This window comes from Sciurus vulgaris (genome assembly GCF_902686455.1).
Source record: "Sciurus vulgaris genome assembly, chromosome: 1".
Taxonomy (NCBI): domain Eukaryota; kingdom Metazoa; phylum Chordata; class Mammalia; order Rodentia; family Sciuridae; genus Sciurus; species Sciurus vulgaris.
Window position 1 is genome coordinate 40,609,405 of NC_136461.1, and position 26,976 is coordinate 40,636,380.

Genomic DNA, 26,976 nt, shown 5'->3' on the forward strand with positions numbered 1-26,976 from the left:
TTCAGAGACAGGGTCTCACTGAGTTGCTTAGGGTCTTACTAAATTGCTGAGGCTGGCTCTGAACTTGTGATCCTCCTGCTTTAGCCTCTGGAGTTGCTGGGATTACAGGTATGTGCCACTGTGCCCAGCTCAAAATTCTTAATAATATGGGAACAAATGACCCCACATTTTCGTTTTGTGATGGAATCTAAAAATTATGTGTCTTGCTAAGCATGATCCCAACAACTCAAGAGACTGAAGAGACTGAAGCAGGAAGATTCCAAGTTCAAGGCTATTTAGCAAAACCCTGTCTCAACATAAAAAATAAAAGCCAGGACAGTGGCATACATCTGTAACCCCAGCAACTCAGGAGGCTGAGGCAGGAGAATTTCAAGTTCCAGACCAGCTTCAGCAACTTAGTGATGCCCTAAGCAACTTAGCACGACTTGTTCTCAAAATAAAAAAATAAAAAGGGCTGGGGATGTGGCTCAGTGGTAAAATGTCCCTGGATTCAATTCCTAGCATACAGGTGTGCACATGAGGGCACATGCACTTGCACGCGTGTGCGTGCACACACACACACACACACACACACACACACACACACGAAACGAAACAAAAAAAGAAAAAAAAATTATGCAGTGGGCACCAAAGCCTTCCTGACCCCACATGAGTTAGGTCCCTGTGTAGCTCTAAGCAACACTTAACATTTTCACTGTTCCCCTGCTTGGACCTGACAACAGCCCATGTCTTGCACTGTACTAGAGCCCCAGGACACCTCATGGGGGAATTCACGAGGTATTGTCCCCTCCTACACTCCCTTCCCCTGACTCCCCTTGACCTCATCTTCATCATGCAGAATGGCTCTGCTTCTGGAGCCTTAAAGGATGCCAGCACCCTCCCAACCACTGTTTCCCTAGCTTCCTGTCTTTGTTCCTCACTCCCACTACCCTGTCCCCTACCTCTAACCCGTCTCCTTTTCTGGACCCCTCAGCCTACCTTCCTCATACCAGCCCTTCTCTAGTCAGAATACTCAGGGCTAAGTCCGCTGACCTTCTGATGCTCCCAGTTAGGAACCCCAGTCCAGGGACTGCAGGACTGCCCCCTGCTTCCACACTGCCACTGAGCACTTTGAGAGAGAATCACCTGGCAGACAGGCACGCCCCAGGCTAGGGGCCCAGCCAGACCTGTCACACCACTCAGAAACAACTTTTTCTCTCCCTGTGTCCCACCCCCCACTGCCTAACCCCTCAGTCTCATCAGGTGACCTTACCCTCAGAGAAATTCCAGGACATCCATATGGACACACCCTGAGCTTCCTGCGCCCAGGCACATGCAGGTCTATGCACACCCTCTCCTACCTCTTCACTCCTCCTGGTGGAGAGGCCCTCCTATGCAAGGTGACCGCCTCCACCCTGCCAAGACCCAAGAGAGCACAGGGGTCAGAGAGGGGCTGTGGGCCAGGTGGCCCTGATTTGAATCCTGGCTCTGCCACTTATGAACCATGATCACTGATTCACTGAGAAAATTAACAAGGTAGCCTCCATGTTCCAGAGACAGTACTTCTAGACAGATATAGAGCTAAGTTAGCAACACAGACATAAGGAAGGTTAACTTGGTAAACCTAGTGCCTTCCCCAGGGAGTAAGAGCGGGTTAACATCCCCCACAGCTAAGATGGACAATTAAACAAGACAACATGTGACAGTGAATGAAATTGAATCCCAACCTCTCTTGAAGCTTCAGAAGCTACAAATGGGGACCGGGGAACGTTTTTTAGCAAGAATCATTTTCCCTAAACCAGTGGTTCTCAGTGGAGGTGGCAAGGTATTTTTTTTGCCCCACAACATGCCCCTCAAGGACACTGGCAACTTTAGAAACGTGTTTTGGCTATCACATGGTGGGACATAATTTTACTCCCCTTGGGACTTTTGGCAATTTTGGAGGCATTCTTGGTTGTCACAAGGCAAGGTAGGGAGAGCATGCTATTGACGCTGCCACCTATGGGAAAGCACTCAGACTCAGGGCTGCACTGAGGCTACCCTGCTCTATATGCGAGGTAAGAGGGGACCCCTGGGAAGACTGGCTTTCCAGGGTACCTCCTTTAGGGTGAGGGTTTATCTTTGGAGTGCTCCCCTGAGGTGAGGGAGGGGAGGAGGGAAATCCCTCCTGGGGACCTTTTGGTAGGTTCAGATTAAGGGCCTGGGTATAACATGCTGTGTGCTTTTAGTGGGAGTTTTGGTTTATTTTTTTCTCTATGCTCTGATTTTCTTCTGTTGGCTCTAAGTCTGCAGGACAGTCTAGAGTTAAACCAAGGTGTGACGGGGTCTTCAATGGGCCTCAGGGTATAAGGAGAAAGGCCAGTGTCAGTGTTTAAGGCATGGCGGTATAGTCCTGGGATAGCCAGTTTCCAGTGCAGGAAGTGGCTATGTTCTGGGTTCCAGGACAATGAGAGACAGGAAATGACCATGATGGAAGTGGGAGCAAGAAGTCTTCCAAAACTATTGGGAAGGGGCCAGGTGCAGGGGCACATGATACAATTCCAGAGATTCAGGAGGCTAAGGAAGAAGGATTGCGAAGTTCAAGGCCAGCCTCAGCAACTTAGTAAGACCTTGTCTCAAAATAAAAAGTGAGAAAAAAGGCTGGGGGTGTAGCTCAATATGGAGCATCCCTAGGTTCAACCCCCAGTACTACAAATCAAAAAACGAACAAAAACTATTGGGAAGGAAGCCTGGACATTATTGATGGAGCAGGATGGGGCCTGCCTGGTTCACCAGGTTTCCCTCAGAGGGTGGGAATGAGGTGTAGGATAGCTACCAGAAAGATTCATTCTGATCACCACACCCCAGAGGCTGGGCCCTGAGCCCAGACAACAGAATGATGGGCCAGTCGACTCTACAGAAAGTGAACAGCCTGTTCTGGGACTTGTAGAAACCAGTAACCCTACCTGGGCATTGCTATTGGGAAATAGCACTATTTGGGATTTGGGTATAGCAATATAGAGGCTATCCTACCACTGAAGAGAGGGAGGTTAAAGGAAAATAGACAGGTGACATGATTGGATCCCAGCCTCCTCCTAGCACCTCAGGACTCAGGAGGCCCTGGGTTCTCTGTCTAGGCTTAGAAATGGAGGATTCTTCTCAGGAAGCTGGAACACACGAGATGCTGACATCTGGGGGACAGTAGCTCTCTGCCAGAGCATCCAAGAATCAATCTCACCAATCACAAGGCTACTTGGCACAGGCTTTCCAGCTGGCCTTTGATCATTAACTTTGACCTTTAACTATTAAGAATGACCTGGAATCATCAGGTATCTGAGAAAAAAACCCATGAGAAGAGGGTTCCCACCATTAGACAGAATCCAGTAAACTGGAGAAGCCAAGATCATATGAAAAGAATGAAGATCATGGGAAAAGAACAGAGGGTTTTAGAAAGGGATAATAAGCTGTGGTGATAATAACAACAACCATGATAAATTAGAAAGCTTACTATGTCAGGTTCTGTTGTACAGGACCTCACATTCCAAATGTAACTATAAAAAATATGATACGTCCATAAATCAATAAGATGTTATAGGAAAAAAGAAGAGCTAGAGAACAATGCAGAATACTCAAAAATTATCACATAATTGTAGAGCAGTCAATACAAGGACTTAAAGATAAGGTAAAGGGAATTCCCAAAAACTGGAGGAAGAAAAAGATAAAGGATCAAAAAGAGGAAGGGGAGATAAGAGCCTTAGAAGAGGACTGATCTAAAGAAAGCCAGGAAAGAGAAACAGAATATGAAGGGATTTCCTAGAACTGAGTCTCTCCCCGCCGAAAATAAAATGGGATAAAAAATGACTTTTGTTTCAGCACATCACTGTGAAACCCCAGATTTTCAAGAACAAAAGAGAAGATTCTAAATATTTCTAGAGAAGGAAAAAAGATCACGTGAAAAGTAGAATTAGACACAGAGACAGAAGACGCTAGAAAGCAGGGCCTATGTCTTCAAACTCCTGCAACTCTGTTAGGAAATTTCTAGAGGACATGTTCTGACAAAATGAGGTAGAGATGTGAGAGGAAGACCTGGATTCAGAGAAACAGCGGAGAGGCAACAAGAGCTTGGGGGGCAGCTGGGAGGTGGCCTGGAGACGCCTCCACCCAGGTTTCCAGGAGGAATAGGGACTGAGCGCTCACTTGGTATGTTGGACATTTAGGGAAAAACTCATAATAGGATCAGCTGGTGGAGTGATTATAAAGAGTTAAGGTTAAATGTGTAGCAAATTAGGCAAGGAAACATCGAACTAATACACAACCTATCTCTGCAACAAAAAAAAATACAAAAATATAATAATGTAAATATTGATTATTGATTTTGTCAATATTTGTGATAAAATGATAAGAGAAGGATGAGGGGAAGAGTGGGGCAAATGTGTAAGAAAGCTAAATTCTGTCTACCAAGAGATGAGGTTTAAAAGTGTTAAGTAAAAAAAGGTGGCTTTCATAAGATATATTCCATGCTTGTATAATTATGACAAAATGGATTCTACTGTTGTGTATAACTAAAAAGAACCAATTTTTAGAAAGAGAGAAACAGCAAATAAAGAATGTAAGCAGGGCTGGGGTTGTTGCTCAGTGGTAGAGAGCTTGCCTAGCATATGTGAGGCCCTGGGTTCGATTTTCAGCACCACATATAAATAAGTCAAATAAAGACACAATGATGACCAAAAAAAAAAAAAAAAAAAAATTAAAAAAAAAATGGAATAAGAATTACATCTCAATTTTAAAAACAAAGAAAAATGATAAGAAAAAGCAGTATATGCATATTATCAAGAATAAGACAGCAAACACTGGAGGAATTGATTAAAGGAGCAGTGCTCATTATTACCCTGATGCTCAGGAGGTAGGCAACCCAAGTGCACTGGGGAAAGTGAGCAAAGCGACTTTGTTAGCTGATGGGGAGAAGCCCCAACAGACTCAGCAGGAACAAGAACTGAAGTGGGAAGAGGCAAATAAAGTCACAGAGACCTTGGAGAAGGCCTAGAGGCTCACAGGCTGTGGGACAGGGAGCCTGGGCCATTTCATGGGACTTCTCAGTGGTCACGGTGACCCAGAAAGCTGAAGGCATCGAGTTACATGAGGTTCTTATCACATAAAACCTCTGGTTCTCCATGACCAACATGCCCCATCTGTACACACACATTTGCACACACATGTGCACATGCACCTCTGCCCCCCCACCCCCACTGGGGCTTAAGCTCACCTGGGCTTGAGGTAGCTGAGTGCTTCTGAGAACTGGTTGGTGAGGAACAGGTCCAGGGCCGTCATGCACTGGTCCAGGGCCTCATGGAGGTTGCTCACAGGAGTCCTGAGGGGAGAGACACGAGCCTGACCCTGGAGCCTCAGACCCTCCTGGCCACTCCACCTCTCTGGTTAGCCTTGGATTCCTTTCCCAAGCCCTTCCAGGCTGCCCACTCAGTACTGGGATGCAGGGACAATTTGGACCCACCTCTCAATGTCCCCAATGGTGAGAAGAGGAGCAGAAGGGAGTACCATCTGAGATCTGGGGGAGGGGCTGAGAATAGGGGATAAGATAAGAAGGCCTCAGGAATAAACGTATCTTACCCTGCACAAGGGCAGTGGTAGTCCTTGTGACCTTTTTGACCCATCAGGCTCTGCTGCCCCCCCCAGGGGGGTGCAGCCCACCCACAAAGTCCCTCTCTGTCCCTCTCTCCCTCCTTCTCCGAGATTCCTCCTGCCTCTCAGGTCTGCACTCTAGAACCCTGAACACTGTCATAATGGGCCATGAGCCCAGGCATTCCATACTCAGGTCTCACCTTCCCAGTCACACCTCTCGCACACCTGCACCGCCAGTCCCTACAGTTCTCTGAGGTTCTTATCATTCTTTGACATGTGATATATTTTTGTGTTTATGGTTTGTCTGTCTGTCTGTCTCTCTCTCCACTAAAATATAAACACCTAAAAGACAGGAACCTTAGTTTTGATCACTGCTGTATCTCCCATCACCTAGGATCTGACACAAAATTGGCTTTTAACATATATGTGAGGTGAATGAATAACTGAAAAAGACCCTAACTTTTCTGGGCTTCAGCACTCCCATCTAAAAAATTAGATGTGAAATGAGGAAGATCCCAGAGGTCTATTTGATAGAGAATGATTCTTCTCAAAGCGTCTCTTGTGAGTGAAGGAAGGTTCCAGGAAGGAGCTTAGTGATATAATTGAAGGGAAATCCTGTTCCCCAAAAAATAAGTTAAGAGAACTCTTCTTCTCCACTAGGTAAACTACACATACCTTGAGGCCCAACTCTAGTGCTTCCTCTGCAATACATCAGCAGCTTTTCCCAGGCAAAGTGAGATGTGTCCTGTTTAAACTCCTGTTCATTCTCCCAAATGTGTTCTCTCTCAGTTCTGCCATTTTAATAAGTGACACATCTCTCCCCAGTTTCTCAAGCCATAAATCTGATAGTTATCCTTTTTAAAATAATTTTTTAGTAGATGGACACAATACCTTTATTTGATTTACTTATTTTTATGTGGTGCTGAGGATTGAACCCAGTGCCTCACACATGCTAGGCAAGCATTCTACCACTGAGCCACAACCCCAGTTCTGACAGTTATCCTTGACACACTCCTGTCACGAGCCATCGTCATCCACTACATCACCAAGCACTATCAATTGTACTACCTTAATGTCTCAAAACCACCCTCTTGCCCAGCATGGTGCCCCACCCTTGTAATACCAGAGACCTGGGCAGCTGAGGCAGGGAGATTATGAACTTGAGGGCAGCCTCAGCAACATAGCGAGGCCCTAAGCAACTTAGGGAGATCCTATCTCAAAATAAAAAATAAAATGAGCTTGGATGTAGCTCAGTGATAAAGTGCCCCTGGGTTAAGTCCCTAGTACCCCACCACCACTAAAAAAAAAAAAAAAAAAAATTACCCCTTTCCACACCCAGTGGCCCAAATCTCTATCATCTTTACCCAAGTCTGTTGGAATACTCTCCTTCCACTCTGGTCACCTCCTACCCCTTCTCTCTTCTCTGCTAGACATTTTTATTCCCTATTTCATGTCTCTCAACTTGTTTCTTTACTATCTGAGTTTCTCATGTTGATTATTATATTTTTCCTTTCCAGAAATTCTATTTGGTTCTTTTTCAAGTATGTTTTGGGTATTTTAGGTAGCATTTTGTTACCTGCTTATTGTTTCAAGTTCTTCAATTTCTTCCTCCTTTTTTTTTTTTTTTTTTTTTTTTTGGTACTGGGAATAGAACCCAGTGGTACTTTACACTGAGCTACATCCCCAGTCCTTTTTATTTTTGAGACAGTGTCTCACTAAGTTGCTGAGACTGGTCTCAAACTTGAGATTCTCTTGCTTCAGCCTCCTTGAATTGCTGGGATTATAGGCATGCATCACCATGCCTGTTTCAATGTCTCCACAATTCTTAAGCACAATTACTTATATTCTGTATCTGCTAATTCTAGCATTTAAGACTCTCAGATAAACTGTTACATGTTCCTAGTGCATGCTGATCATAATGGCTTGTTTCCTCATGTTTTATAACTTAATCATGAATTCATCATTGTCAGAGGGACCTTGGGACAAGGGTGCATCCCTCCAAAAAGGACTTCCATTTACTCCAGCCAAGTTCCCTGAGACACTGACACACTGAGACCACTTAAGTCACTTTTCTTGTTTATGAATTCTAGGACCACAAAAGTGGTATGCATTCAAACCCAGCATTGTGTCAGGGCAGATCAATATTTAGAATTTTCTAGAGAGCCTTTTTTTCCCCACCAGAACTGTTGTCTCCCTTTGTTGGTGGATGATCGTTTTTCTGGCCAATTCTCCTAGTCACTGAGGCTGGAGGCCTTCAAGTCCCACATTTATGAGGGGGAGGAGGACTATGTGCTAATTCTTCATACTACTGTACCTGTTCAGGCCCAAGACCTCATCTCCCATCCCTTATGTGGCTATCAGCATTGAAGGGTCTAGGTTTCTGAACCTGCAAGTACCCTAAGGTTGCTGTGGCTTCATCTCATTATCAGCCTGACTCCAGCTCCCTCTTCATTCTTGGCTTGAGAGGATTTGCTACTTCTGGGGGAGTATGAAATGTGTCATAAAGGATGCTTGGTGTATCCCATTTATCCACCTGGTGGTTTTTTTGGAGGCAGAATGTTGGAAACATTATTCCCTCTAATCCATCCCTTTTTTATAACCAAATGTCTATTTAAAAACCAGATCTGACCATGTCACTCCAGGACTTCAAATCCTTCACTGGCTCCCCATTCCTCACAGGGCAAAGACTCGGTTCTTTTTCATCGTCTAAAAAGTCCCAACCTAAGCTGCCCCAGCCCTCTCCTCACAAGGCCTGGATGTGTCTGTCTTCCTTCGTGCCCAGAGCCCAGCCTAGCAACTAATGCTCAATCCATTCAGCTCTGTTGGACGAATGAATCAAAAAGGGGAGGGAGTGAGCACCTACCACCCTGGGTGTTCAATAGCTCTCCTTGAACTCTCAAAATGCCCTATGCAAAGGGATTATTACCCAACACACACACACACACACACACACACACACACACACACACACACTCTCTCTCTCTCTCTCTCTCTCTCTCTCTCTCTCTGCAGATAAGGAAATGGAGACACAGAGAGAGAATGATTTGGCCAAGGTCACACACCCACATGTGAGTTCCAACCTAAGTTTCTTCCTGAGCCAGTGCATATTAGCTTAGCATCAGGGAACCAAGTTCATTGCTATGGTTTATGTACATGTCTTAATTCCAGAGCCAAGTGCCTAACTTCCATTTATGCATGCATACCCTACTCCCTCCAGCCCCCACCAAGAAGAGGTTCTACCCACCTGTCCATGCATGGCCTGATGGACAAATAGTACAGACATGCATATTTGTCTCCCCTGGCAACACCAGCACATCTTTGGCTTAACTGGAGTGAGGTTGGCCTGTGGTGACCTTCCTCCAGATGACTTCCTCCTTCCTTCTTTCCCATAAATACCCAGAGCTCCCGCTCTGAATCAAGCCTGGGGCTGGGCTCTGGGAACACAGAGTGGGTCCAGACATGGGCCTGCCCTTGAGCTCCTAGTCTGTAGAGCAACAGGTGCAGGTGGAAACAGTGACAATCATACTGATCAGGGCTGTGATCATGGGGATCACTGGAACTGAAGAGGCCCAGATGAGGCCTCCAACCCTGGGACACTCAAGGAAGCTATCTGGGACAGATGGTGCTGAGCTGCAGATAAGATGGAGTAAGAAGTACAAGAAGGGGAAACTGTGCAAGGGGCTGGACGCACCACACCTGTACAGCAGTTCGGGGGCATAGGTAGTTTCGAAGGGCTGGAAGACAGAGGCTCCAAAAAGGTTGCTAGATGAAGAGGTGAGGTGGGGGCTGGCTGGGGAGCTCAGGAAAGGGGGACATGGGCCCCACTTGACTTAAAAATAGTATTAAAACCATCCCCTCACCACCAAGAGAATATCATTCAAGTTTTATCTAAATTGGTGACTGCATTATCTCACTCAATCCTCCTGCTAGCAAGCACTCTTATCTGCATTTGACAGATAAGAGAGTGAAGGCAGTGAAGAGGGAACCAAGTGTGGCTTGGGAGAAGACAAAAGCTTTCTGCATACTCAGTGTTCCAAATCTTGCCCCTGCTCCTCCACAGGCTGTGTCTTCAAGGTGGTTCTCCTTTAGGGAACCCTCAGGTAAGCAAGTGATGGGTCTGTGGTGAGGAGCCATCTCCTTGGGAATACTGAGACAGGGATGGGAAGGTGGGCAAGGGAGGCACTGGATTGGGTGGAGAATGGAACAGGGCTAGTGACCAACTCCAGGAACTTTGGCATTGTGGTGGTGGGACTTTCCCATTCAGATTCCATCCACTTAAGACCCACATGAAATAGGAATGGGACAGAGTGGAAGTGAGCATCAGGCACCCTGGAGCCACAGCCTCACTCTCCTCTTGCCTCCCACATCCCATCTGTTGTCACCTGGACTGCTACCTTAGTGCTTCATGGGCAGAGTCAGAATGGGGTAGCTAGACGATCCTCAGTCCCAGCTGAAAAAGCTCCCAACCCAAACTCAGTCAGGGTTAGGTGGGTGTGGGACAGGGAAGCAAAGGTACTCAAGGAGCAAACTGGAGCCAGAACTGACTTTTTATCCCTGCTCCATCCTGGGAATGGGGGACTTTGGCTCCAAGAGTAAAGTAACATGTCCACTTCCAAAGTGACCTTTCTAAATTGCAAATATGACTGAGACTCTCCTTCCAGAGTCCCTCTTGGATGCACACAAAGCAAGTGCCCTGTGGCATGACCTACTGCAGGGTGGTCTACAAGAATTTTGAAAGCATATAACCCTGGACTCAAGCTGCACTTCAGCAATAACTTGCTTTCTGGAAAAACCTGAGAAAGTTCTTTAACCTCTATGAGCCTCAGTTTCTTCTTCAATGAATGGGAATGACAGTATCTACCCCCCAGTGTTGTAAAAAATTACTAAACTGGTTGCTGGTGGCACAGGCCTGTAATCCCAGCTGCTTGGAGGCTGAGACAGGAGGACCGTGAGTTCAAAGACAGTCTCAGCAACTTAGCAAGGCCATAAGCAACTCAGTGAGGCTCTAAGTAACTCAATGAGACCCTGTCTCTAAATAAAATACGAAAACAGGGCTGGGGATGTGGCTCAGTGGTTGAGTGTCCCCGAGTTCAATCCCTGGTACCCCCTACCCACCAATAAAAAAAAAAAAAAAAAATGACTAAGATCATGCAAAGCAAAATAGGAAGTACTCAGAAAATGTCAGCAATTATAACTTTTTTCTAACATTATACATTGACATTGTTTCTTTTACTGAGCAATGCTGATTTTATAGTAAAACTAAGTAACTTTAAAAGATTGAGTACATACTTATAACTTGGCAATTCTACTACTAAGAGGCACTCCAGAGAAACACATGTGCAAAGGACACCTGTGCAAGAATATTCAGTATTTGAACAGCAACACATGGAGACCCACCTCAATGTCCAACAAGAAAGGTAAGTAAATAAATGCGAGTCTTTACACAGGGTGGTGTGCCATATATCAGGGCAAGGACAACCAGAGTCGCATGATCAAGAAGGCTAAACCTTAGAAACCTGACAACGAGTGAGGAAACAGCTGCAGGGTAACACATGCTATGACTCCACTTCTGTAAATTTTTAAAGAACATCTACCTACCATTTAGCATTTCATATACTCAGCAAAAGAATGAAAACAGGGAAATGATAAAACCAAAATTCAGATTCAGGATGGCAATTATCTCTGGAGAGGGAAGGAGTTTTCAAGGAGGCTTCCATAGTTTATTTCTTAAAAAGAATTCATATTCTAAATGGGTCACAGTGTTAATATCTGACAAAGCTGGGTGACAAGAACATGGGAGTTCATTTTATTATTTGCTATATTTTTCCAAAGGCTTAAAAATATTTCGTAATTTTTAAAGTGGTAGAGATTTGAGGCTTGCTTTGTTCACCACTGACCATCCTGCTCAGGGCTGGGCCCAAAACAGGTCATGTTGTCTGTTGAGTGACTGAATAAATGTCTATAGTGAAGGTGGGGATAATCCTGCTTTGGGTCTCAACTGCTCAGATCCTACCAGGGCAGAGGCAGATAGACCTATGTGGCCTCAAAGAACAGTAGGCCCCACAAGCCTACAGGGAGGCTAGTGTGGTTCAGTATGAGGAAGGCCTGCTAGTGCTGAAAAAGCCAGCTTGCTGCCCTGGAGGCCAATAGCAGGCCCTGAGGAGCCCAGAGGAGCCCAGAGAATCCTGAAGCTTGTAGAGGGGACTCGGGCATGGATGTGGAGATATAAAGAAGAGGGATGAAAGTGGATTTCAGTTCCAAAGTCTAGGATTTTTTAAAGGAAGCCTTGCTCCACACCTGCATACTCTCCTGGAAGTCACTTTCCTAGACCAGAGTGGGGTGGTGCTTAGTCAGAGATGGGCAGAAGGGGACCTAAACTAGCTCCAGATATACAAGGACTTCAGCCCTCAGCAGGAAGGGAGCAGCTAGCCCAGCCTCCTCATATTTTCCAAAGGTGGGTCCAAAAGTTTAGGAAGGATAAAAGACTTGGCCTAAGTCACATAGCAAAAATGATCAAGGCAAAACTTACCAGGCAGCCCTCCCCAGCAACCCAGCTTCCAAGCCCTGAGACTCCCCCACAGGTCCTATGGGAGCATGCAGCTGCCGGATGGCACTAGGTTCCTCACCTCAATGTTCATTTGTTAGGCCTCAGGCCCTTGGCAAATATTGTCACTGGTGGTGAGGCTCTAAGCAGGGCGGTCACCGGTTCCAGCTCACATGGGGTTCGATCTCTGCCCAGCAACCGGCCAGCAGATAGAAATCCCAGCAGCTGCCCCTACCCCCTAGGGCCAAGGAGAAAGGCAGAGCTGCAGGTAGTCTCTGGGCAGCAAGCAGCTGTCACTGCTACAGGGGCAATGTGGTGGGTCCCACAGGATTCCTCAGTGGGTGGGGGTAGAGCTGGGCAAGAGAGCCTTGTTGGTAGTGCCAACGCCCACCTTTTACAACCCTGTTAATCCCCTGGGCCGAGTTGGACCAAACAGCCCTTTAAGTCCCCCAAATATCACTGAAGATGATGTGGGTGGGAGCTCTGACATCGGTCAGAACTGGTTTCAAATCCCGGTCCCAACTCTTACCTCCTGAAGGACTGAAGACAAGTCACAGAAAGAGCTATGCCTCAGTTTGCTCATCTTAGCAAACTGATGGTAACGGGCCCACCCCACAGACAAACGCCATGCGGCTGGTGAGGCAGGCTCCTGCAAACATGGCTGTGACTACACCTTCCTGAGAAAGTTGGGACCCAGAAGGGGAGTGGCCGGCCCAGGGTCCCCTGGGGCAGTTTCTGCAGCCCACTCTCGGCTCCCGGCGCCGGCGGCCCCAGGGGCAGCGCGGCGAGGGGCTGCGCAGCCGACAGGGGCGACAGCCGCAGTGCGGGCCGCGGGCGCGGCGGGGAGGCTCGGCGCGGCCCCCCGCACGTCCCCGCCCGGGCCCGCGCCCCCGGGGCCGCCCGCCGCGCACTTACCCCGCGGGCAGGGCGCCTGGGGCGCCGGCCGTGGTCATCGCCGAGGGGAGCGAGTGGCGCTGCCCCAGCCGGACGCCAGCCACGGCCCAGGTGTTGCCGCCGGATCCCGGAGCCCCGCGCGGTGCAGCCGAGCCGGGGAGGGGCGCGCCCGGGGGCGGGGAAGGCGGCGGGGCCGGGCCGAGCCTCGGTCTGCCCACCCGCGCAGTGGGGCCACGGCCGCCCGCCGCGGCGCGGAGCTGGGGCAGGGCTGGGGCGGGGCCTGCCTGCGCCGCGCCCGCGCCAGGGTCCCCACCCCCAGCCCGGACAGGTGAGGCCCGGGGCCACAGCGCCTGTGCGCAGACCCCGCCCAGCTCCCAGCTCTCTCCTTCCGGAGACGCCCCCACCTGAGTTAGGAAGTTCTCCTGGACCTGAGGTCCACCTGCCTGTCACCCGCCGTCCCCAACAGCTCCCGCCCCGCAGCGGCTCCCACCGGAGCCTGTGATGTCCTACAACATTAATGGGGGCATTCATGCAGAGAAAGGCAAGGCTCAGAGTCAGACTTGAATTTTAATCCCAAACACATGTCCACTGAGTATGTTTGTAGGAGACAAGAAGGCGGGAAATAACGCGGTTTTAGCACTCACTTGCTAGTAAGCAGCTCACACCCATCTTCTCAGTTTCCATAATTGCCGCTTTACAGATGTGGAAACTGAGGCCTAGGGTTCATGTAAGTGGCTCAGGAGCACGCACGTAATATGTGACAAGCTGGGACCGGAACTCAGCCCTCCTGACTCCAGAGCTCACATGCCAGTTCTCCACCCTACCGGTCCTCTGATTTTCAATGCTTGTGTTGGGTTCACTCTCCAGATGCCCACTATACACCTAGGCCTCCTAGGCCTCAGGTGGGTGTGTAAGCCCAGGGTTGAACTGACCTGGTCTCCTGGCAGAGGGAGTTCTGGCCCATGAGGAGTTAAACAGCCACCACCTCTGGAGCCCAGATGCTCTTAACCATGACTCATCACAGCACGTGGCTGCCATTAGCACTGTCCCTTCACAAAGGCAGGGGACAGAAGGAGAAGGAGGGACTTCAGTTCTCCTAGATCAGACCTAAGATCCTGGATGTCAGAAAAGGAAACGGGAGGGGGCAGCCTGCAGAAGCAGCCAGGGTGGGAAGAGGACTTAGACCAGATCCCAGGGGAGCAAGGCAGGTTGGGGTTGGTTGTAGATGGGAGAGGTTTGTGGGATTACTGCTTACATCAAACATACTTCCTGGGAAGGCAGTGAGTTCCCCTGCAGCCCATGTGTAAGCAGAGGCCAGATGCTTACTTCCAAGAATCATCCCACCTCTGGAGGTTCATATATAGGCATGGAAAAAGAAACTAACTATAAGCAGCAGGCTATAATGACATCCACAAGAAACTATAAGGAATCCAGATGAGGGAGAGTCAGGGGGCTTTTGGATGAGGTAGGGTCAGAACTGAGCCATGAAGTTTTTTAATGAAGTTGTGGAGCAAGTGTACCAGGTGGGGGAAAAATATGCATGAAGGCATAGAGGTGGCAAGGGCACAGTGGTGACAGCTGGAGTTTGTGAGGCTGGTGAGAAGACCAGCAATATGTTGTGAAGACAAGTCCCAGGTGATAAGGCTGGGAGGCTGTCACACGCCATGCACTTTCAAATCTCCAGGTATATGTTGCCCATGCTGTTTCCTCTCCCAAGAACACATGTCCCTTTCTTGTCACTTATTATCCATTCATGTAACCAGGGGTGGATCCAGTGAGCTTACCATTGAGAAGCCTCTTTTCAAAAAATCATACAAACTTACTGATAGAAAATTGCCAGGGTCCTCCTGGAGACTTGGAAGAGGCCAGGCAGGTGAGGGAAGAGATCCTGAAGCTTTAAGCTACATTAACTCCAAGGCAGATCTTTACTGTATTTGACCAACGTGTAGTAAGTACCTGCTAATGCCAGAACTCTTCCTCACCCTACAGGTTTCTGTTCAGACACTGCCTCTTCCAGAAAACCTTCCCTCTCAGGCTGGGTTGGGAATCCTGGGCACCCACTGCCCTAACCCCCTCTGACCTATCCTAATCCCCTTGGGCTGTCGCTGTCTTTATGTAGTGTGTGCTGGGGACATGGGGGTGGGGAGGTGAGGGGACAAGAAGAGAAGCTGTATGTGACTTGTTCTGCCATGGTACTGGCTGACTCTTGAGGGCAGGGTCTGGTCAGATTCATCTGTGTGTTTCAGCGCCTGACAGCTGGTGTCTGACTAATCACCAGACATGAACACTGGGTCCAGAACTTTACGGTTTCCTTGGGGAAATAATTACCTCTAAGGTAATTGTTGCAACAATGACTGATGCACATCAAAAGCTTCTTAAGTGCCATATGTGGTGTTAAATATGTAACATGAATTATCTCATTTAATTTTCATTTCTAACTAGGTAGAGCCTCAGTTTCCTCACCAATAAAATAGAAATAATAACACTTTCTACTTCGAAGGGCCATTATAAGAATTAAGAATTTACATAGGGACAATGCCCAGAATAGGACATGGCAGGTAGCATAATGCTACATAAGTACCTGGTGATGATTGTGGTAGTGTGCTGGATACTGTTTTTCTCCCCATTTTACAGATGAAAACCTACTTCTGCAAGGTAAGTAGCCTGGCTGCTGTTAGAACTGGAACACTCCTCACACCACCATGGTGGCAGCGATACTGGAGCCAACCCAGTATCATGTGATGCCCACTCACCTGGTGAGTCAGAGCTCACCAGTCAACTGGCCCACCCTCAGAAAGGCCTCACCTAGCTGTTCCCCGCCTCCTAGGAGCTGGCCCAGTCCCAGCCCAGGGGAGCCTGTGAGTCACCATTCTTGTTTCTGCCTCGCAACACAGGTAACTCTACTCTGATCATCTACCCACCCATGACCTTGAGTTGACAGTCTCCTGAGTCCCTTCCTGCACTGTCAGGGCGCTTGTTTCCTGGTGTGTGATGCCTGGGTGATGCCAGGCCTGCTTTCCTCCTTTCCTCCTTCTGTGACTCTCAGGGATGCTGTGATGATAACTGAGCATTACTTGGGTGACCCCTTGTCCCCGTCCCCATTTTAGTCCCTTCCCCCAGGCCTTTCCTGGCATGAAGTGTCCCTCCCAACCTCTGTGGTCTGTGCCAGCCCAGATCCACCATTGACTCCAGAGCCCTCCCAGTGGGGCTGTGTTGGTGATTATAAAGTGGGTTTTCTTGAAGAGAGTGAACCCTACCCAGCAGGATACAGAACTGGGCTTATTAATAATTCACAAATGAACAGACCCATCAATATAGACCCTTGAGGAGACTGTGACAATCATAGCTCTTAAATATTTTCTGGTAGTGATGATGCCTTTGGGGTACCTAGGCCTAATCCTTGGACAGATCCCCTTCCTCACGTGCACTGTGCCCCCACTAGCTGTGTGACCTTGGGCACACATTACTGCCCTACTCTGGCCCTTAGTTTCCCTCTTTCCTCCAAATACAGAGGGGAAGGAAGTCTGGAGAGGTAGCTAAAGGGCCTTGCCTGCTCTGATGTTATCATATGGAGAATCGGGGTCCTCTACTGTCTGGTCTACAGAAGCTGCCAAGGGTAAGCCTAAGGAAAGAGCCTGGGGCAGGCACAGGGGACCAAGAACAGTTCTAACTGATACATCAAAGGTCACAGCTCTAAGGAAGGATTTCTGTTATTGAGCATTATGGCATTGGGGTTCAGAACTTGGGTTGCAGAGCTAGGAACATTTGGATGGACTCCTGGTCCCACAATGTCCCAACTAGGTAATCTTAGGCAAGTCATCTGATTAGCTTGAGGTACAGTAGGGAGTGGTTCAGGGAACAACTTGAAAGCCAGGGTTGTACCCAGCTCTGAAACCTGGGTCAGCAACTTCATCTCTGGGATGGGGATGATGGCGGGTTGTTTCAAGTAATAAATGAGGTAATACTCAGAAAACTTTTTTTGGTACCAGGAATTGACCCAGGGACACTTAACCATTAAACCACATCCCCAGACCTTTTAAAAAATATTTTATTTAGAAGGCTGGGGTTGTGACTCAGTGGTAGAACAATTGCCTAGCATGTGTGAGGCACTGGGTTTGATTCTCAGCACTGCATATAAATAAATGAATAAAATAAAGGTCTATCAACAACTATAAATATAAAAAGAATTTAAATTTTTTTATTTAGAGACAGGGTCTCACTAGATTGTTTAGGGTATTGCTATGATGCTGAGGCTGGCTTTGAACAATCCTCCTGCCTCAGCCTCCCCAGCTGCTGGGATTACGGAAGTGCACTACCTGGCTCGGCCATGGAAAACTCTTGGACCAGAGCATTATTATTATCTTTCAGTTTTACTCTCCTCACCCAAAAAGCAGGGATAACAGGACTTCTGTGAGCATTAAAAAAAAAAAAAAAAAAATGGACTGAAAGGGACTTTGAACCACACAAGGTTGTTCAGAAAAAAATAAAAAGGATTTCTCCCAAGATGTACACCCAGGGCCCTCGAGGCCTCTGTGGTCAGAGTTGTGTGAGAATAGATGATACCTGTCAAGTGCTACCTGATGAAGCACAGGCAAAGGCCTATGTTATGATGGATCCTGAAGGCAGGGGAGGGGAGAGTTCTGGAAGCAGAGGACTGGTGGTTCCGAAGGTGTCTTGGGGGAGAAGCTGGGGCTTAGAGGAAGCATGGCAAGTGAAGGAGGAGAAGGGGGACCTTCTGAGGGCAGTACTGTTCAGTGGAGCCATTAATCTTTGGCTAGTGCAGTCTGTGTTCAGGGGCAGTCCTTGGGTGTGCCCTTTTGTCACCCAGATATAAAGCAAGTGCCCACCCATTCATTTGCTCAGAAAGAAAACAAAGTACCTTCAACCTGAGACAGCCTTTGTACCTAGTGGAGGGTGTTTCTTTGCTGGAAATGAACAGAGGGGCTATGCTACTGCTTCTTGCAGGCTGTGGGTACTAGTCAGAGCCGACCACAAGGGATTAGGGGGAATACATTTAAAAAAAAATTTAGGGGTTGGTGATATAGCTCAGTTCATAGTGTGCTTGCCTGTCGAGCACAGGCCCGGGGTTCAATCCCCAGCACTGAAAAAAAAAAATTACTTATAGATGGACACAATACCTATCTTTCTTTCTTTCCTTTCTTATTTATTTATTTATTTTATTTAACGTGGTGCTGAGGATCAAACTCAGTGCCTCGCAGGTGCTAGGCAAGCTCTCTGAGCTACAACTCCGGCCCCAAGGAGGAGTACATTTCACAGGAGGCAATAAGCAGGGAAGAAATTTACTCCCATGAGAAGAAAAGGGATCCAAAGGAATGGAGTTGCTTGGCTGAGTTCCACCTGGATGGGGCACCTTATGTCCCTTCTAGTCTTGCCAGGGGTGGTGCAGCAAAAAACAACCATTTGTAGGGTGAGGGAAGGATTTTACTTGAAAGTGGTAGATTTCTGCATTGCTGTTCACTTGGGAAAGGCTGATTTTGAAATGGGAAAGGAAGGCTGAAGAGTTGGGGTAAGAGAGAAAATGTGGAACTGGGTGTGGTGGCTCATGCCTATCATCTCAGGGACTTGGGAGACAGAAACAGGAGAATCACTTGAACCCAGGAATTTGAGACAAGCCTGGGCAACATAGAGATACCTTCTAAGAGAGAGAGAGAGAGAGCGGGGCAGCTGGTGGGGCTGGTGGGGAGGGAGAATGTCTCCTGGCTCTTAGAAAAGAAGATGCTAGAAGACATGCATAGCTCTCTCCCAGAGAAGGCTCATTCCAGGATGCTCAGGAGCTTGGAGCATGGCCATAGTATCATCAAAATCTGTTAATGCTGGGTGTGGTGGCACACACTTGTGATCCCAGCAATTTGGGAGGCTGAGGCAAGAGGATTGAAAGTTTGAGGTCAACTTTAGCAACTTAGCAAGGCCCTAAGCAATTTAGCAAGACTCTGACTCAAAATAAAATAAATATATAAATAAAAGGACTGGGGAGGTAGTTCAATGGTAAATAACCCCTGAGTTCAATCCCTAGTACAAAAAAACAAAAAAACAAACAAACAAAAAAACCCTCTCATTACTTCTACTTGTTAAAGTGTCCCTTTCAATCTGGTGGGGAATTAGGTGTGACTCACCCTTGGAATATAGCAATTCCTAGAGACTGAGTGTGTCCCCCAAAATTCACATGTTGAAATCTTCACCCCAAGGTGATGTTATTTGGAGGTGGAGCCTTTGGGAAGTGATCAGATCATGAGGTGGAACCCACATGGATAGGATTAGGGCTATTATAAAATATTCCTCACCACTGCCATCATGTGAGGACATAACAGGAAGGTCCCATTTGTGAGCCAGAAAGCTGAATCTGCCTTGATCTTCGGCTTCCCAGCCTCCAGGTCTGTTGTTTGGAAGCCACCTGACTTATGGTACTAGTTAGAGCAGCCTCTATGGGAACAAAGTTGACAGGTGCTACAGTAAGGAGCCTCAGGGGCTACTCTGCTGCCAGGTCAGGGTGGTGGTCACAGTCTGGGAGAGAATGGCTAGGTCTGGAGAAGCCATAACTGTAGGAGGGTAGTGAGTAGCACAGGCCCCCATAGGGAGCCACAAAGGATTTTCCAATTTTCATTTTCTTAGGATATCACAAACAGCTGGGAGGTCTCAGAGGACTGGACAGGAGTGCTCCAAATGCATTGTAATTTGGGTACTTTGTACTGTTATAGCTTTGTTTTATGGCTGTTCAGTGGCTACATCTGTACTATAAGTCCCCCATACCCTTGTTCTTCAAGAAGCAGTTTAGCTGGAGGAGCACTCTCTCACTTGACCCTGCTTCTCACAGCAAAATGATTGGTTGAAGGAAGACCCAATTAGAATAGTCCCCTGTGCTTTTTCAGAATAGTCCCCAGTGTCCTAGAGTTGATGGAGAAGGCCCTTCCTCTTAGAAGCTCCCTACAGCACTGTGTCAGGCACTGTTCCCAGGGCTGTGCGTAAACACATTCTTAGAATCCTCACAATCCTCATTTGACAGATGAGGAAACTGAGAGGTTAAACAATGGGTCCCCAATCATACTGTGGAGAAGTCTCTGAGTCAGGGTTCAAAACCAGCCTCTGGGACCCCAGACCACTTTTCACTGCTTTGTTGCACTGTCCACGGCTTGAGCTGGAAAGCTGCTGGCGGCCACACCTCACACTGCATGGAGAAGCATTGGAGTGAAGCTGGCCACTGAGAGAAACTCAATGGAGAGGCAAAACTTTCTAGGAAAGGACAAAGCAACTAGAGTCATGGATTGGAAGGTATTTCAGGAAATGTGGTATGCTGGCAGAACTGAAGTTGCAACCCTGATAATCTATTTCTCACTGACTTTAAAAAGGATTCCAAATCAGAACCCTCCATCACTCATAAGGTGGGAATGTAGGTTACTTGGAGATTTTTCATATTTCACAAGGGACTGAGAATCTGAGAGGTCACAATGTGCTTCTTATACCAGAACTCTCCCCTCCTGCCCTGTATAGCTGCCCTTGGCAACAGGGAGCTGACCATCCTGGGATTAGAAGCTTCAACTTCATAGAAGCTTAGAATTTGTTGTGCTTGTTTGTTTTGGTACTGGGAATTGAACCCAGGGGCTTTACCACTGAGCTATATCCACAGCCCTTTTTATTTTTTATTTTGAGACAGGTCCTCACTAAATTGCTAAGGCTGGCTTGAATTTGTGATCCTCCTCCCTCAAACTCCTGAGTTGCTAGGATTATAGGCTGTGTCACTGCATCTGGCAGAAATTTAGAATTTTAAATCACAAGTCCAGAATCACAAACACCTCCACCTGTTGGATCTCAGAATCACAGAGGTGAAACCTCACCACTGATCTTGAATCCAGATCCATTTTCAAGGAAGGGACTCCACAGCTACCCAAGGATTCCAGCCACCAGATGAGACACACCTAACCTGGAGGTGTGTCTGAGGGCTCCTCTAGCTCATACTACACAAACAAGAGCAGGAATTCTGTCTGCTGCAGCCCAGCAGGTGTAGTCCTCTCAGCCACTTGGGTAAACCTGCCTGCCTGCATTTCCCCTGGGCTTCTGGTGCTGTGCCCCACCACATATGGGCTGTGGTGTGGCTAGAAAGAGCCCTATTTGTAGGCTGGTCCCCACTCTAACAGGCACAGGTGCTGGGCCAGTCCCACTTCCTCTTCCCAACAGTTCTGGGTTCCCATTCCTGGTGCCTGGAGTTCTACTTCTGAACCATTCAGAATGCCCTCTGTCCAATGCTAATGTCCTAGAAGGCAGATTTCCTCCTACCAGCATCAAGGAAGTGAACTCGCATTTACTCAACACTGAACAGGCCCAGTGTCCTTTCCAAATGTGACCTCAGCTGGTCTTTCCCTCTTCTCAGGAAATAGCTGCTATTTTATGGCCAAGTGAGCCGAGGCTCTCTCAGATCAAGTAACTGAATCAAGGTCGCAGAGCCAGTAAGGGGCAGAGCAGGAGGTGAGTAACATCCCAAGCCCTCCCACTTTGGCCATGCTGTGGGAGATCCGCAGCGTGAAGGGCAGGAGTGAGGGTGGAGAGGACACAGCCCCACGCTGGGAGAATGGAGACTTTAAGCCTCAGGTGTGACACTTTGTGGGAGCAACTGAGAGTAAAGAATTCTCTGGTGTCTGCGTCCAGCGAGTGCCAGGTGAAGTATAAAGAACGCACGCATTCTGGCTAGGCATGCTTTGCCTTACACAGGCTCTGCTTGGCCAGGGGGTCCCTTCTCCCACTTCTCCTCCCCGCCTCTCACCTCCCTCTCCTCCTTGTGGTTCTGAGCTTGCCTCCCAGCTTGTCCCTTCACCAGGGCCCAGTCCTTGTTGCTTAGCTTCTGTCCATCGTCCCCTCCATTCTCCTCATCTACATCCCAGTCTCTCTTTCCTGGGTCATTGTGTCTCCAGTTTCTCTCCACACTGTGACAGCAATATACACATACAGAATATTGGAGGGGAGGCTCCCATACCCACAGACAGAACACAACTGGATTCTCATAGGTGTTTAAGAAATCCTGGGAGTCTAAGAAATCCATCTGGACACCGCCAGTCCTTACCATCCCAACCAGGCATCTTCCCTCCTCAGAAAGCCCTCACGTACTCATCAAAACTGAACACCCTCTGAGCCCTACTCCGTGCTGGGCTCTGGGGATGTGGGGTAGATGAATTCTCTCTCTTCCCCAGGCATAATGGGGAAACAGAAAAAGGAGCAGAGTTGAAATGTTCTGTCACCAGAATCTTTCCTCTGTAGGGTAGCATGATTATCTTAAAATATGTAAATATGTAAATGTCCTGCCTAAAGCCTTCTAGTGCTTTCCAACACCCAGTGAAACCACTTTTCCTGTTTGTTCTGGCCAGCCTGCCTCCTGGATCCTAGATCCAATTAGCACTGATCTTCACCATGATCTGGGCATGGTAGATTTTACTGTGCATCATGTCACATTACTCTAAGTCTTACCCAGCATTTATTTCTGATATATACTTATTTCTTGGTCTACTTGTGTATATCTGTGTCTTACACTGGAATATGGTCTCCAAGAACCCAGGCTTGTATGTGTATCTGCAGGGCCTAGTACAAGACCTGGAACATGGTAAGTGCATAGGTCCTGGGTTACAAATGCGATGAAGTGTGTTAAAAGACTGAGAGCCAGGAAAGAAAAGCCAAGATACCAGGGCTCTGGAGACCATGGCTCAGACTCAGCGATGGGGTCTGAAGACTCTCCAAAGGAGGTCACCTGAAGTTGAATTTTATGGAGTGTTTAGGGTGGAGAGATGACATTCCAGGCAGCTCTGAGCAACAGTCCTGAGAGTTCAAGGCCAGTTGGTATGGCTAGGACAGTGAGTGATCAATGAGTGACCAATGATTGATGGGCCTGAGCATGTCCCAACCCTTCCCCTCAAGGGCCTTGAACTTCAACCTCTAGTTGATGGAGAGTCATGGAAGCATTTTAAAGCAGAAAAATGGCAGTCTGGTTTGTACTGTAAAAAGAAAGTTTGGAGAGTGAAAGATTGGAGGAAATGGGAATGCTAGGGGCTGTTGCGAGGGTCTAAGGGGAATGAAGAGCTTTCAGAAACATCCAGGAGGTAAAATCGGCAGGATTGGAAACTGGGGTGGGAGTAAGGGAGGGAGGTATCAAGAGGTGACTCCCAGGTTTCAGGCTTGGGCAACTGGGTAGACGACTATACCATTGGCTGGGATGGGGACACAGGAGGAGGAACAGGTTTGGGAGTGAAGATGTGGAATTTGGTTTGGGAGTTGCCAAGTCTGAGGTGCTCCTAGCACAGTCATGGAGGACACGAGCATCGCCCTTTCAAGGATAACAGGGTTAACTTTAAATATGTGAATATGAAGGACTTGTGGGAGGGTCAAAGCTCAGAAGAGGGATCAGGGCTGCTATCCTCTCATGGGAACACATCTGAAGGTAGCAACTCATCCAGGATGTGGGGTTAGCTGGAGAGGTGACAATCAGAAGAGGGCAATGACACATCGTCAAAGGGCTGAACTTGGAGAAGCTGTGGCGCACATGATTTCGCATAGGGACCGAGACCCAGCAGTCACCACCTAACACTGCTGCCCTCTGATGTAGACAGCCCCTCAGGAGGATAATGTTCCTCTTCTCAGCTGGGGGGCAAGCTGGGGAGAACTATGCGAGTGGGTGGAGGGCTGAGCAGAGTGGCTGCCCAAACTGGACCGTCAGCACTGCCGGAGGTCCAGCCCTCGCAGGAGGACCCCAGGTTGTGGCACTGGCAGCAGTGCTTAGGTGAGACTGGAGTGGGCGGCGGGACCAGTCCCGCTGTGCTGAGCTGGGAGCGCGTGGAGCTGGGGGAGGTGCCCAGCAGCCCGCGCGCTGTCGTCTCCATCTGTGCCCCCTCAGCTGTCCCTCCCGTCAGCGGTGTCCCCTAGCGACCCGTCGGTCCCATCCGCGCCTCCAGCCGAGTCCCCGCCCTCTCCCGGTACCTGCGGTCTCTTTTCCCGGAGGCCGGCCCCCTCCAAGCAGTCAGAAAGGCCATCGGCGCGGGCCAGGCTCCGAGGAGGGCGCGGGCGGCCCCTCCAGGCGGCGGTGTTGGCTACAGCAGCCGCGGCTCGGGCGGCAGCTCCTGGACCCGGCGCGCGGGGCGGGCCCCGCAGCTCCTCCCAGACCGGGCCGGCACCTCCCAGCTCGGCGAGGGCGTCGGTACCCCGGCAGCGGGCCTGGGGTCCCGGACAGGCACACTCCCATCCAGAAGCAGAGAGGACCTCGAACATGTCGAGACCCATCACTGGGCACGGAAGAAACTGAGTTTGTCCTAGATAACACACTGGGCCAGTTGCTGTCCTCTTCACCCCGCCTAGAGTCAGGCTTCCATGCTGGTGAGTGGCCTGATGGCCCAACCAGGGTCTCTGCATGACAAAGTGGTTCCACCAACCCCTCTCCCTCCCGCCTACTACAGAACCTGCCTTCTCCAGGCCTGCCTGTGCCTGAATTGGGTCAAATGCTTGGGACTGGGTTAATGCAGGGCACAGAGCAGGAGTGGCAGGGTGCTGTCAGGGAGACAGGAGATAGAAAGTAGTTGCCTGGTCCTAAAGGGTGCAGGCTGCAGATCAAACCAGGCCAGGACAGAGCAGGCATGAAACACAACCAGTAAATGGATTTCTGATCCCAAACTCCCAGTGGAGGACAGGGACAGAGAAGAATAAGCTGCAGTCTGTCTTCAGTACAAACTTTCTTTAAAGTCATGTATTTCTTCTTGGGTCATGTGCACTTCTGGTTTTTATTTAAAATTATAATCAACAAGGGTGTAGTCCCAACAGCTCAGCTAAGGACAGGGGACAAAGGTATTAGAAGAGAACTTCTCCAGATCCCACAGGAAGAATAGATTCAAGGGCCCCTGGAGGCTTCTTTTATGAGAGGTTGAGGATTGCACACAGCGGGGGCAAGGTAACTCATTTTGGGCTGTGTCTTATATCCTAGGTGCTTGTGAAAGACACATCTTGTGTCAAACAAATGGTGACTGATTCTGACATGTTATAGAATTCTATAACATGCCAAGTCCTGAGTCAGGCATTTTGCACAAATTCTCACTTATCTTCATCTTATTAAATATTCCCACTTTACTGTTAATGAAACTGAAGTTCAGAGAGGTTAACTAACTTCCCTGAGACCAAGTTGTGGAATCAGGTCTTAAACCCAGGCCTGTCTTTCTTCCTGCCTGTCTGTGATCTATGGGTGGGCTGGGCATGCGGTGGGAGGCTCTAGGCAAAGCTGCCAGGAGGGTCAACACCCCAAGGGCCATCAGGGCAGTCTCCCACTCTTCTCTGGTAGGCAGAGCTGTGATTTTCCTCCTTTCTCTGAGCACTTATGTGACGATCTTGGCAGATCAACAAGGGCCTGAGAATGCTGCCTATCTGCTCACAAAACTAGAGCTTCCAGATCTGGAAATTCCACTTGCAGTGTACCTACAAGCCCAAACCCCTCAGTTCACAGAACCTTGTCCAACTGGGCAACGCTGGGCACTGCAGACAGCTAGCATTCTCTTGGCTCACAGATAAGGCCTCAGAAGCCTAGTCTTCCACAGCTCCAGAGCCCAGTCTACAGAAAGAGGATTAAAGACCCACACAGCCTCTGAGCCAACAGCCAATGTCACTTCCTCTAGGAAGCCCTCTAGATTTTCCCATTGAGGGGGATCTCTTCAGAGGGTACATTTTTGTTTCTTGCACAGTATTTCACCCTACATATTTTTAAATCTTTGCATTAGTTATCTACAACATCAGTTTCATTCTTCAGCTTTCTATCTGAAAGTACGGAGATATCTGTGTCTTCCATGGAGCCTAGCAATGCTACATATCTTAGCACTCAGTGCTGAGTAAATGAAGGAACTGATATCTAGCAAGTTGCTACTCAGTGGCAGGCACTAGACTGAGGGTAATTACATACACTACCTCTGACCCGGACAATTGTGTTTTAAGAATATTTAACTCAGGTGTTTAGAAATGCTCTTCAAAGCCAACTCAGAAGTTGAGATTCAACCTCAAGATTCTTGAACTTCAAGGCTTGTTTCTTATTCTTAATTATCTGTTTAGAACTATATTAGGCATTATTCTAATCTTCAATGTACCAACTCATTTAATCCCAGAAACATCAACTGTATCATGTATGGTTGGTTTTCTTGGGTTCTTTTTGTATCTGGGATTGAACACAGGGGCACTTAACCACTGAGCCATATCTGCAAACTTAAAAAAATTTTTTTTAAAGAAAGGGTCTTGCTAAGTGCCTAGGGCCTCGCTAAGTTGCCAAGGCTGGGTTTGAACTTGAGATTCTCTTGCTTCAGCTTCCCGAGTCACTGGGATTACAATCATGTACAACCACACCTGGCTTTGTGTATGTCCTTTTACATTCTCTTCCATGTATGTCCAATCTTAAAGTTGAGAAAGTGAGGCAGAGAGGGATTAAGTAATTTGCTCAAAATCACATAAGTTAAGTGGCAGGATTGGGACTCAAGTGAATAGGCAGACTCTATCTTAACCCCAGCCCCAATCTGCCTGCCATAGAAGCTTAGAATGCACAAAGCACTTATGAGCCATTTTCCCAAGTTTATCTTATTTTGCATCTCCTAACAACTTCCAGGTTGTAATCCTAGCAACTCAGGAAGCTAAGGCAGGAGGATTGCAGTTTGAGGACCGCCTCAGTAACAGTGTAGTGTTATCCTTCCTATCCTCCATGGCTCTGTCATTCTGCCTCAGTTAGAACCTTGGTCCCTCACTTGCTAGCTATGTGTGATTTCAGGCAATTTACTTCATTGTGCCCATTTTCTCATCAGGAAAATGAGGACAAAAATAGTATCTATTACAAGGTTGTTGTAAGAATTACATGAGTTAATGCAAACAAAGAGAACAGTGCCAGGCATAGTGTTACATGCACTTCCTTCAGTGGTAAATTTTATCTGGAATTA

At 48.2% G+C, this 26,976-nt stretch overlaps 1 protein-coding gene across 7 annotated transcripts in view; it reads right to left on the reverse strand.

Annotated features, from left to right (window-relative positions):
• The window catches only part of TTC39A (tetratricopeptide repeat domain 39A), a 48,264-nt gene extending 23,836 nt beyond the window's left edge, over positions 1 to 24,428 (reverse strand). For 2 of the 7 annotated variants that reach the window (XM_079154507.1, XM_079154503.1), the window contains exons 1-2: positions 13,055 to 13,252; positions 5,222 to 5,326 (exon numbers count right to left, since the gene is read on the reverse strand). In XM_079154507.1, coding sequence (XP_079010633.1) covers positions 5,222 to 5,326; positions 13,055 to 13,092 — 143 coding nt within the window. In that variant the 5' untranslated portion in view covers positions 13,093 to 13,252. Of the gene's footprint in view, positions 1 to 5,221; positions 5,327 to 12,221; positions 12,556 to 12,668; positions 12,781 to 13,054; positions 13,253 to 24,004 lie in introns of those variants that run through there. The other 5 variants (XM_079154508.1, XM_079154506.1, XM_079154502.1 and 2 more) reach the window with 5 other exon arrangements.
• Between the last annotated feature and the right edge of the window lie 2,548 nt (positions 24,429 to 26,976).